We start from the raw sequence: 12,368 nt of genomic DNA on the forward strand, positions 1-12,368 counted from the left end.
TCCCTTCCTCCTCAGAGATGGCGCAGCACGTTTTATCCCCAGAGTATTATTTTAAGTAACTTGAAGTTGCCGTTTACTCAATTTGATAATCCATCTCAAAATGAGTTTCAAACAAAAAATGAGTCCACGTTTTTTCTGTGAATTCAAACTAATTATATTTATATATATATTATATTTCATAGCTAAAGTTCGCAGATTATGCGCAGTAAGTAAATTTTCAATGTCGAAAATAAATTTATTTGACACTACATATCCAATTGCTACAATATTTTTAATTTATTTTTCTTTTTATATGATCTACTACGGAATTGACTTTATAAGTGCCCGTACGATATGGATTTAAAAAAGAAAAATTCAAGTGTTTATATATTTTGCATTATGGGAATTGAAGGGAATGTAGTTGCTTTGAAATTATACGATAGGTCAGGATTGAGGGCTTTCGAGTTCTTGAACAGCTGACGGCATTAAGTTCCTCGGGATTTTAATTGAAGTGCTTTTAGCGGTAAGTGTGATAGACGCTGCAACTTAATTATACGATACAGCTGGTAATCTGCCCTCGAAAATGAATCAGCTACATCTTTTACAACAATATAATGCTTTTACTTTTTTTTTCCCCCCCATCACAAATCAATTAGTGTCTCAAATTCTTCTAATGACAATTATAAGGAATTAACGTGAAACTTAAAAAGTTACTTTAAACCCACCACAGTCAATAATAAATCATTTTAGAATTTTTTCTAAAAAAAAAAAAATTTTGTTTCATTTGTTAACGAGATCTAGTTCAATTTTATATTTTACTTTTTTAAATCACACATTATTTTTTTTCTGTAAATATTAATTTTTGTTATTTTTTTGAGAGTTTTCACTAACAATAAATTGAGTTAAAAAATATTGCGCACGCAACATTTTAGATGTAACCAAACGCAGTGAACGCTATCCCCACTCCTCGTTGCGCGCGCAACTGGAAATTCGTACGGGCTATTGACTAATCACCATTGAGCGCTTCTTGTCAGAATGTATTTTCTTTTTAACATTTTTTTTTATTGTCCTAATATTTTTTTGTTTTTGTATCTACTTTCTACAATTCACTACCAGTCTTTTTGATGTACGTAATAATTGTTCCTCAGTCGCTAAATTCTGACTAATTAAAATGAGGCCCCATTTGGTAACTACTACTTTTCTTTTTTTATTATTCGAGTGATAGAGACTATAATACTTGACATCTAAACTATAATTTCGTAAGATTTTTCTTTCTTTTTTTTTTTACTACGATCACAGTGTTCCTGAACAGAGCTGATCGAACAGTCTCGTTAGAATTTGATTTCATGTTCCTAATCCGAATAAAATGAAAGAATTAGCTACTCTATAGAGATTGCACTTCACGAGATATGTCTTTCGTTCTCATTTGTCTCAAATTCAATTTTCACACAAGTATTATTACTTTCACTTGAGAAAATAGAAAGAAAAAGAAAAACGAGAAAACAATAAGTGCACCCAGAGAAATGATATATTTATTTTAACTAAAAATGTATATTTAAAATATTTTTATTTGTTACAAATAAATTTTTTTATTTAAAAGAAATAAACTGATATTTAATCGAAATATTTGCATGGTTTATTCTCAGAAATATATAAAATTATTTGCATTTAATACAAAATGTTTATTTGTAAGAAATAAATGAATATTTGATTCAAATATAAGTATATTTGGTGCAAAAATGCACGCCTGCGCAACTCGCTTCACTGTATATCGTCTGCAGATCTCCGCCGCGATGCGATGGTGTGAATTTATCGTGCAGTCGTCTGTTCAAACACGATTTTAACACGAGGCATTCGTAACTTTCAGTATTTTTTATATTTTTAAATTGATAAACACAATAGAAACTTGGTTAACAATTTTTTAAATTTAATGGAAAAATTAATTGAATATTAATCATATATTATTTTTTTTTTGAAAAAGTTTTTATTTATTTTGTCGAAGAACATAACCTCAAAAGTGTAATTTGCATATGGAATGAAAATTCCTGTAAATTTTTTTTTTCTATGCATTCGTCATAACAATTCTTTTGATAAATCTCACATTAATTTTTGTTTCGTTTAATTCGAATTATTTTGAAGTGATTTTGAATATATTAGTTTTGAGACAAACGTGATTTTCATCTGTCTGTCACGTATTTCAATCAGATTTCGCGCCTGCGTACTGCAGGAGGCATTACCGCATTATTTATTGACATTAACAATTTTTTTTATTTGTCCTAAATATAAATATATTTGTAACAAATAAGAAATTTATTTAAATCAAATAAAAAATATATTTAATTTAAATATACGAATTTAAATAAAAGTTTAGTAGGCTCTGAGACAAATATCTTTTTTTATTTAAGTCAAATAAATCATTTCTCTGGGTGTGCGCCGCGTCATTTTATTTTCGTTATTCTTTTCATGCGTCTCCAATATTACCTAAACTTTTTTCAGTTTCTTTAGTTATATGAATTTGGAAATAAATCAGTTTAGAATATTTAAATTCACAAATAAAAATAATTAGAAAAAATAAAAGCAAAAATAAAAATAGTAATTTTAGGAAAAAACAATTTTTTTAAGCTTCTAAAATTCACAAAATTTTCTGAATAAAGACTAAATTAAAATAATATAGTAAATTACTAAATATCTTTTGGTGATGAAAGAAAAAAAAAATTGCCTCTACTGAGGTCGTGACAATGGTGCAAGAATCGTTGGTCATAGTCCAATGGTGGGTATTGGATGATAAACTGCTCCCATGTCTAAACCTTGAACACCTAAGAGATCACTCATTGAATAGGTGAGGGTGGCAGCTCGAGTGGCAGCGGCTGCAGCTGCGGCGGCAGGATGAGGTCGATAAGCCGCAGCTGCAGCAGCGAGAGCTCGTTTCACGTCGTAAACAGCAGCGGCCGCCGGTGCAGCACCATATTGATAGGTTGCTGCAGCGGACGGTGTAGCAGCGACTATCGGAGTGAGCAAGTGGTGGGGGGTAGCTGCGCTAGCGGCTGCAGCTGCATGTGCAGCCGCCGCTGCAGATGGAAGGGGATACGGCGCGTAACGATAAGTGGTGGGGGGTGTCGCGACCATCACCAACTCACCGTATGCACCTCTGCCAGCCGCCCGCGTCTTCGCCAGATTCGCTGGAAGCATCACTTCCTTTGGTTGTGCCTTCTTGCATTCGACCTGAAACACATGGTTTATCAATAAATAACTTTTTTAATAAATTTAAATTTAGAAAATAATTTCTAAACGAATGTAATATGAACGAGATTGTGGATGCGACCTATTCAATGGGACGCATGAATCTTCCACAAATCCTATTTGATCTAAAATGACAATTAATCAAAATTCACTTATTGTTAGCCGAATCACTAGTTGCCATAAATTATATTAGTTTTATTACTATATTTTTTAAACTAATTTTCGTTTTATCGATGATTAATTCGCTCTAATTTTTTTTTATTCAGATATGTTATTTAATCGAAATCTCATTTGTTATTAATACCATTGTCTCGAATTAATATATTTAACAGTATTAAATTTTTACCTAATTGGCATATAAACTGCATCCAAATTATTCTAATGTTCATTTACTTACCTCGAAATCCCATTAAGCCGAATGTTCATTTGGCCTAAAATTAGGCTCGTCACTATTAACATTTTGCCTAATTTTAGGCCAAATGGGATTTTTGTCATATGCGAATTAGGGAATGTGTTAACTCTGATTTACGGTAATTCTGTAAAACGGCGATTCGTGCAAAAGAGATTTATGTTAAATAATTAATAGAACAATTTAAAATTAGGTGAAACAATATTTCGGCAAAACAATAATTAGGTTAAATAATCTTTAGGCCAAATGAACATTCGGCTTAATGGGATTTCGAGGTAAGTTAATTTATGTTAAATGAACATTAGAACAATTAGGATGTAGTTTATATGCCAATTAGGTAAAAAGTTAATACTGTTAAATATATTAATTCGAGACAATGGTATTTATAACGAATGAGATTTCGATGAAATGAAATTTCGATTAAATAACATATCTGAATAAAAAAAATTTGAGCAAATTAATCATCGATAAAACAAAAATTAGTTTTAAAAATATAGTAATAAAACTAATATAATTTATGGCAACTGGTGATTCGGCTAAGTGAATTTCGATTAATTGTCATTTTAGGTCAAATGGGATTTGTGGAAGATTCATGCGTCCCCATTCAAAAAAATAAAGATAAGCCCGGGAATAATAATCAGGGTTGCCACGCGGGTCAGGAAAAGTCAGTCAAAGTGAGATTTGTCAGAGAAATCAGGAAATTTTATGAAAAGTACTAGAAAAATATCAAATTTCTAAAAATACTACTAAAATTATAATGTTTCACAGAAATATTTTCAAAAAAAATTTTTTTTTTTTAAACCACGGAATTAAAATAATTAAATTTACCAAGATTTTTAATTAAAATTTTAAAAATAATTGAATTTGGAAGAGTTTGATTTAAAATTTTTAGAAATAATTGCATTTTTTGTGATTTCAAAAATTATAATTTTGTTGTAAATATAAACATTAATGAAAAAATGCTTTAAATAATTGAAATATTTGAAAAATTGGAATAAAATTGTCGAAATAATTTATTAAACAAAGAATAATAATTATATTGGTAAATATTTGAAGAAAAATATTTCAATTAAATTAACATTCAATTTATTATTTAATTACTAATTAAATTTGTAGGAGTTTGAGTTAAAATTTGTTTTGAAATTAAATAAATTTCAGAAGATTTTAAATTGAAACTTTCATAAATATTAATTGATAAAATTTTTTTTACAAAACTTTAAAGAATAATAGAATTGTAGTGTATTTTTAATTAAAAAACTTTTTATTTCTCAGAATTGTTGAAAAACTGTATTAAAGTAATTAAAAAAATTAATTTAGAGAAGAATTTTAAATAAATTTTTTAGAAATAATTGAATTGTAGCAAATTTTCAATTTTGAAAAAAGTTTTAAAAAATTGAATTTTCGATTTTTGAAATTTTCAATTAAAATTTTAATAAACTTGAGTTCTTGAAATTTTTTAAAAATTATTATATAAGCAAAAAATTAATTTTAAAGAATTAATAATTTAAAACTCCACGTGTATTATATATAGTGTAAATTGTCACCTTCTTATTTCAGTTTTTAATTTGCTTTACGATGGGTGATACTTCGCCTTAAAAATTTGTTTTTATTTTTGACAAATAATAAGACGTGGTACTAATGTAACTAATTAAATTAAATTTAACTATGTAATTATTTATTTATATATAAAAATAAGAATTTTAATATTTTTTATAAGAAGTTTTATTTAGTTTGTAAGTCATAAATTTGCTTTAATTTTGTTTAATAAAGTGGCCTGATAATGGTGTCAAACCAAGCCACCGAAAAGTTGCCAAACAAGTGATTTGGGTTTTTTATTTCTCACTTCCAATAAACGAAAAAAACTGAATTTCTAATACCAAATAATGGAAGGAAAAAATTTTAATATTAATTTATTAACGTTTTATGTAATTATAATAATTTATTAACGTATTATGTAATTAAAATTTTGAAAAACTTGATTAAAGTTATTAGAAAGAATAATATTCAAAAAGAAATTGAAGTTAAAGATTTTAGAAAATAATTGAGTTTTAGAAGAGCATTTGTTAAAATTTTTCGAACTAATTGAATCACAGGAATTAAATTTTCGAAAATATTCATTAAATTAAAATTATTAAAATTAAATTATTCAACAAAGAATTTTAGATACAAAATTTAGAAATAATTGTATTTTAGAAGAGTTCGAATTAAAATTTTTAGAAATAATAATTGTATTTCAGAAGAATATTAATTGAAACTTTTATTTTGAATTGGTAAAAATTTTTTTATAAACTTTAAACAATAATTGAATTTTTGTGAATGTTCAAATGAAAACTGTTTTAAATCATTTAATTTTCGACGAATTTGTTTTAAATTATTGAAAATAATGCAAACAATTGAAGTTATTAATATGCTTTTTAATAATTCAAATTTAAGAAATAAAAAAAAATGTCGTGCAATCTGAGGCCTGTTATTAAAAACCTTTTGAAATATTTTCATTAGGGTCCAAAGGCTTTTCGTTACCGTTATTTAAATAAAAAATTAATTGATTACAAAAAAAAATAGTAAACCTTCCGGGTAAATTTGAAAGAAAAATAAAAATATGAAATGGAAATTGTGATTTAGAGTCGAAAGAAAGAGAGAGAGTGGACAATTTTATGAAGATTTTCCCGTTCAATGCTATATCATTTGCACTTCATCCCGAGAAGGATATGTGGGAGCAATTGAACAATCTCAACACAAGTTCAGTAGTTTCTGGTTTACTCTCTAGAATCTGCGGGATGTGTGTATACGTGTGTGCCAAACACAAATAACCAGTTGGGAGTAGGACAGTACTTCTCAATTATCCGGAAAATTAATTCTACTAGGCGTACTATACTCAGCTCAGCGGAAAGCAAATATCGTTTGAATTTGTCTCAGCTTACGGTGAAATTTAAGTTGACAATCGGACGTTGAAATAATCAGAGAGAGAGAAAGATTATACTCACCATTTTGTTATTGATCTCATGGAAGTGAATCTCGCACACTTTGTCGACAACGTCTTCGCATTGAAACGTAACGAAGCCGAAACCTGAAACAAAATAGAAAAAATTTATCAACTTCATTTAATTAAAGGTTAAAAAACATTATTAGGAAAATTTATTTTATTTAGAAAAATGTAGAAACTTGAAGTTCATCAGTTAAAATGTCCGATTTTTTTTTTTTTTTTTTAATTTTCATTGAAGATTTTATAAAAAGAAATGCCATAACTTAATCAAGAATCAAGGGTTATTAAAAACTTTTCAGTTCTCGCAAGACGACTTTAATCTCATAGTTCTCGACTGAGCTTCTCTCAGGCCCGTAATTCAGATCCAGATTTATCCAGCGCACAGGAGTTATGTATCTAAGAGAGAGAGAGAGAGATGTCGTTTAAGATAACGGGGAGTTAGTACTTCCGTTTTGAAGCGACTTGAAGTTGCCTTGCGTAGCGAATTGAAATTAAAGTTGGTTTCTATTTGCAAAAAGGCATAAATTCTAAGATAAAACTCAAGTCAACTTATTGTTTTGAATAAAGCTTAACTTATTTTATTTCTATATCTCGTGTCATTAATAAGAGAAAAAAAAATGATTCCTTTTTTTAATAAATAATAAAAGTTATTTGATTACAATGGAAAATTTCTTTTTGCAGAGGGGTTAGATATTAAGTTATTAGAGAATACCAAGTTAATGGCGTAACTTTGAAAGAACTTTTTCAACCAGCAAGTTTTTAGAAGATTAATTGAAAAGTTCCAATTGAAGAATTTGAAGGGTGATTCTTTGGAGAACACTATCAAAGTTAGGCTTTCATTGTTGACAAAATTGGTCCATTGTGGGTAGGCATGAAATTGAAAAGGGCTTTGAAGATAAATGGTACGCAGCGATTCAATTATTCGAAGCCTTTACCTTCATCTTTCATCCGTCTAACTCTTCGTGTGCTCTGCTTTTCATCTAAGATCCGAAAAGCACCTTATCTCTCGCATATGCGCTTTTACAATTTGATATTTTCATATATTCCTATCTCATTGTCCATTCTTTTTGCGTGTGTTATTTGCTATTGAATTAGAAACGTTAGATCGGAGAAAGGTATGCTTAATTTAAATATGTAATTTATATAATGCTCTGTCAGTCAACTAACTCAGTATAGTCAGTACTTTGAAGAACAAAGACCAGAGCCATAGTGTAATATTAAACTAGTTTCCGTCACTATTAATTAACAATTTCTCTTCTTAACATGCGTCAAGAAAGATTACCATTTCTTGGTTATTGAACTCTGAAATTTATATAAATCCTATAATTACTGCACTTATTCATTATAAATGTATGATAAACTATTTTTCGAAAAGGTGGAAAAGTAAAATTAGGTTTTGGAAATAGTTTTCATATTTGGTTTTTAAGATTTATATTCACTGATTAATTTGAAATTATCAATTTGATCCAATTTGGTATCAAATTTGATACTTTTAAAGAAAACAGTATTGCTATATATATTAATGATAATTATATAGTTTATATTCAATATAATCATTAAAATAGAATGTTTTACCAACCTCTCTCTCTCTCTATATTGAACTAATGTTACGGTAAACAGCACACGTGCGTATGCAGAACTACATCCGCCAAAATTAATGCGACCAGTCGACAATACAAATTACATCTGGTCTCGACACAAATTATATTTCGATTCCCTCTCCAGTTCTCTGAATTAGATTACATTGTAATGCTCAAAATGACAGAACTCTCCTCGAATCGATTTAATCTACTATTGTATACCTTCAGATTACAATAAAAAAAAAAATATATAATTGTATTATAACAATTGTTAATTCCGCATATTTATTTTAAAATACGATTCTAAAATAATTATACATTGTTAATTATCAGAAGGTTATAATTAAGATGAACAAGAACATATTTAATTATTTATGATAGCCATTTCTAAATTATCAATCCTGTAATTTATAAAAATTAGGGCGCCTATATCTAGGGTTTCATGACCTTTTAAATTCAGATCAAAGTTATTATTTTATATATAATACTAGAGGGGCTACGCCCCCCTGCGCGCTTCGCGCGCCAACCCCCCCTATTTTTGGCGGGAAATACAGAGAGAGATGAGGGAAGGGGGAAGGACTTACTGCTTTATTAGGGACTTAAAACAAACATAACCTCAAAATTTAGGTCAATTTTTGGCGGAGGAGGGGTAATGAGAGGAGGGAGGGGGGACTTGCGGCTATATTCAGAGCCTTGAAACGAACATAACCTCAAAATTTAGGTCATTTCTGGCGGGGGAGGGAAGGGAACTTGCGGCTATATTCAGAGTCTTGAAACGAACATAACCTCAAAATTTAGGTCATTTTTGATGAAGGAGGGGAAATGAGAGGAGGGAGGGGGACTTGCGGCTATATTCAGAGCCTTGAAACGAACATAACCTCAAAATTTAGGTCATTTCTGGCGGGGGAGGGAAGGGGACTTGCGGCTATATTCAGAGTCTTGAAACGAACATAACCTCAAAATTTAGGTCATTTTTGATGAAGGAGGGGAAATGAGAGGAGGGAGGGGGACTTGCGGCTATATTCAGAGCCTTGAAATGAACATAACCTCAAAATTTAGGTCATTTCTGGCGGGGAAGGGGAGGGGACTTGCGGCTATATTCAGAGTCTTGAAACGAACATAACCTCAAAATTAAGGTCATTTTTGACAGAGGAGGGGAAATGAGAGGAGGGAGGGAGGGGGACTTGCGGCTAAATTCAGAGCCTTGAAACGAACATAACCTCAAAATTTAGGAGGGGGGACTCCCCCCTCCTAGGTCAAGAATTCTTGAAACAGCGGCGGCGGAGGCGGCGATATCTTTTTGTAATATAGGAAGAAATAATTTATAAGTATATTATTTGTAAATTAATTTCGCTCCCATGTTATGGGTTTTTTAATATAAATTTATTCATAAATTAATTTCCATATAAATAAGTCCTCCTTACTGTAAAACGAAAGGTATTAACACAGAAAATTAAAAGGTATTAAAATAAGCTGCAACGCTTCTTATTTTAATCCAATTTTGCTTATTTTAATACCAAAATGGATTAAAATAAGCAAAATTGGATTAAAATAATAAGCGTTGCAGCTTACTTTGATGCCTTTTAATTTTCTGTGAATTTAATACCAATTTTAGGTACTAAATTTCCTTTTGGTTCTATTTTAATACCTAAAATCGGTACTATTTTAGTACCTTCTTTTTACAGTGGCGCTCCAGGGAAATAAATTACTTAACGACATTGGAGTTTTTTATATATAAACGTTAATATTGACTTCCGGTTTGTACCGGTTTGTTGTTTTGTGACCTATGCTCAGGTAACTTTTACTACCATGGTAACGGTTGCTATGGGGATGGTTATGAACCCAATTTACGGTTGTTTAGAGGACCTTAAAATATCCAATCCCTCTTTTCCATTATATTTAAGGATTTTAATTTTCCTCAAATTTGGAGATCATACAAAAATTAAACGGGGACAAATATGGTTAAAAACGGGTCACAATTCTAAAATAATCAGTTTCAAATAAGTTTAAGAAAAAGTTCAAATTCTAATTTGTAAGTTTAACATCAAATTCTCAGTTCAAGAAAAATCTAAAAAGTAAAATTCTCAGATTTTTTATACAAATTCTAAATTTAAGTTCAAATTCTCAGTTTAAATTTTTATTATCAAAATTTTCAACAAATTCTGAATAATTCCAAAATTTTCTATAAGTTTTCAATTCAAGATAATGATAATATTATTTAAATAAATAAATTATTTATTTTATTTTTAAGAACATTTATGTTATATTCTTTACTGACGTAATATATTTATTTGAGTGCTCTGTTCGTTTGGAAAATTAAATTTGTTCTTTTAATATATAAGTATAAATATTGAAGCTCTATTTCTGCAAATTAAACTTTGCATAAGCTTTAATTGAATTGGAAAATTTTAGAATGATATGAATAAATAAAAATTATATATATATGTTGTGACGCAACAACAGTAAATAGAAGAAATTCTCTTTTTAATACTCTATATAAAGAATCAATATTTAAATTAATCTAAAAGTATAGTAAGAAATATAAACTTTTCATTTTAATAGAAATTATATATATATGTATGTTGCCAAGTGAGCCGTATCAGGTAAAACAAATAACGAGGCACAAAGTTTTCTGCACCCATGAAAACTTATTTCATCTTTAGGGAAAGAAGTTTTGTGAAGAGATATAGTATATATAGAGGTTCGTTTGAAAAGTGAACGGTCAGCGGTTTTTCAGAGGAAACTTAATAAATTTCACAAGGGATATAGAAGCACATTTCGAATTTTCATAAGGGAATTTATTCTTCCTCGCAAACAAAAAAAAAATGACATTCAATGCTCGATGAATCGAATAAGAATGCTATTTTCACACGCTGAGTTCAATTGATAGGCACTGCGCTAAGTTCACTAACCGAAGGGAAGTCAAAAAATGCCAAGTCAGCTTTATTCGAACCCTTCGGTACCATAAACGACATTGAGTCGACATATGTGCTCGTTTTAATAAAGAGGAAAAAAAAAAAAATCTTCAAATAGGAAAATATTTTTCATCTAGGAAAAACAGTTAGTTATACAATTTATTTGATATTATTAGCATTATTATATTTATTCTTTATAAAGTTATTCTTAAATTAATCAGTTTATAATTTTATTGATAATAAATAAAAAAATATATATATATATTTTTTAAAGTAAAATATTCTGTGAAAAACAAAAATTCTCACAAAAAAAAATAATTTCATTATATATATTAACAAATAATGAAAATGTTTGACGAAGAAAACGAAGTCAATCTTTTTAGAGTGTCTGACTATATTAAGTTTACTCTACTGAGGAAATGCTTGGCTTGTACTTATAGTTCAAACAAGGAGGTAAACTTCGTTATGGCGAGCCATGGTTGATTTTTCAGATGAATTAGTTGAGAACATCAACATTTGACGATTAAGTACTTTGAAAGTTTGTTTACCTAACAAAGTCAATAAGGATTTATCAATTTTAGTTATTCCCCAAACTTTGAAGGTATGTATTTTAAAATTAACAACTATGACATTTCATGTTTTTTTTTCAAGTTCTAAAAAATATTACAATTAATAATAATAGTATTAAAAGATGTTTTAGTTTTTGATCGCAGTAAAATTAATTTTATGGATTTTTAAAAAGAATGTAACATTATGTTTATTATTATTATTATTTAAAGAAAATTTGTTGGATGAGGAAAAGAATTTAAGATGAGTTATTAAGAAATATTAATGGCAGCTATTAGGAACTTGATTTTTAGTAGAATATTCTCAAAGTTGGAGGGTTCAAAGAGGAAACAGAGAGAGAGAGAGAGAAGGAAATGTCTATAGAGGTTGAGAGACGGTTCTTGTGCCTTTTTATGTGGTGAGTATCGTCCACCATTTTTGTCCTCCGTTTCCTTTCTACTCTTTTTTTTTCCCACTTTTCTCTTTTACTTTAACGTTTTTTTTCTCAGGACTGGTTTTTCTCTTTTTCTGTCTCACTTTTTTTTTCAACATTACTTTTCTCTCACTTTCAAGTATAATGCGACCCTGCCATTGTAGCAACGAGCATATTAACGTTCTAAAGCTGCGCGTTTCAAAATTTTACCGTACATTGAGGGTGATAAAAGGTTTCTTTCAAAAGCCACATTGCAAAACGATTCAAAACTTGTAAAATGGAT

General features: G+C 29.0%; 2 protein-coding genes across 12 annotated transcripts in view; both read right to left on the minus strand.

Moving 5' to 3' along the window:
• LOC127289356 (28S ribosomal protein S31, mitochondrial) overlaps positions 1-12,368 on the minus strand; it is a 271,935-nt gene that overhangs the window by 208,666 nt on the left and 50,901 nt on the right. The window lies entirely within an intron of this gene.
• LOC127289355 (RNA-binding protein Musashi homolog Rbp6) overlaps positions 1-12,368 on the minus strand; it is a 999,297-nt gene that overhangs the window by 68,826 nt on the left and 918,103 nt on the right. For all 11 annotated transcript variants that reach the window (XM_051317240.1, XM_051317237.1, XM_051317245.1 and 8 more), the window contains 2 exons: positions 6,613-6,695; positions 3,117-3,201 (listed from right to left, as the gene is read on the minus strand). In XM_051317240.1, the coding sequence (XP_051173197.1) occupies positions 3,117-3,201; positions 6,613-6,695 (168 nt within the window). The remainder of the gene's footprint in view (positions 1-3,116; positions 3,202-6,612; positions 6,696-12,368) is intronic.

This window comes from Leptopilina boulardi, unplaced genomic scaffold (genome assembly GCF_019393585.1).
Source record: "Leptopilina boulardi isolate dan_hultmark-lab unplaced genomic scaffold, ZJU_Lbou_2.1 LbouV2_408, whole genome shotgun sequence".
NCBI classification, from domain to species: domain Eukaryota; kingdom Metazoa; phylum Arthropoda; class Insecta; order Hymenoptera; family Figitidae; genus Leptopilina; species Leptopilina boulardi.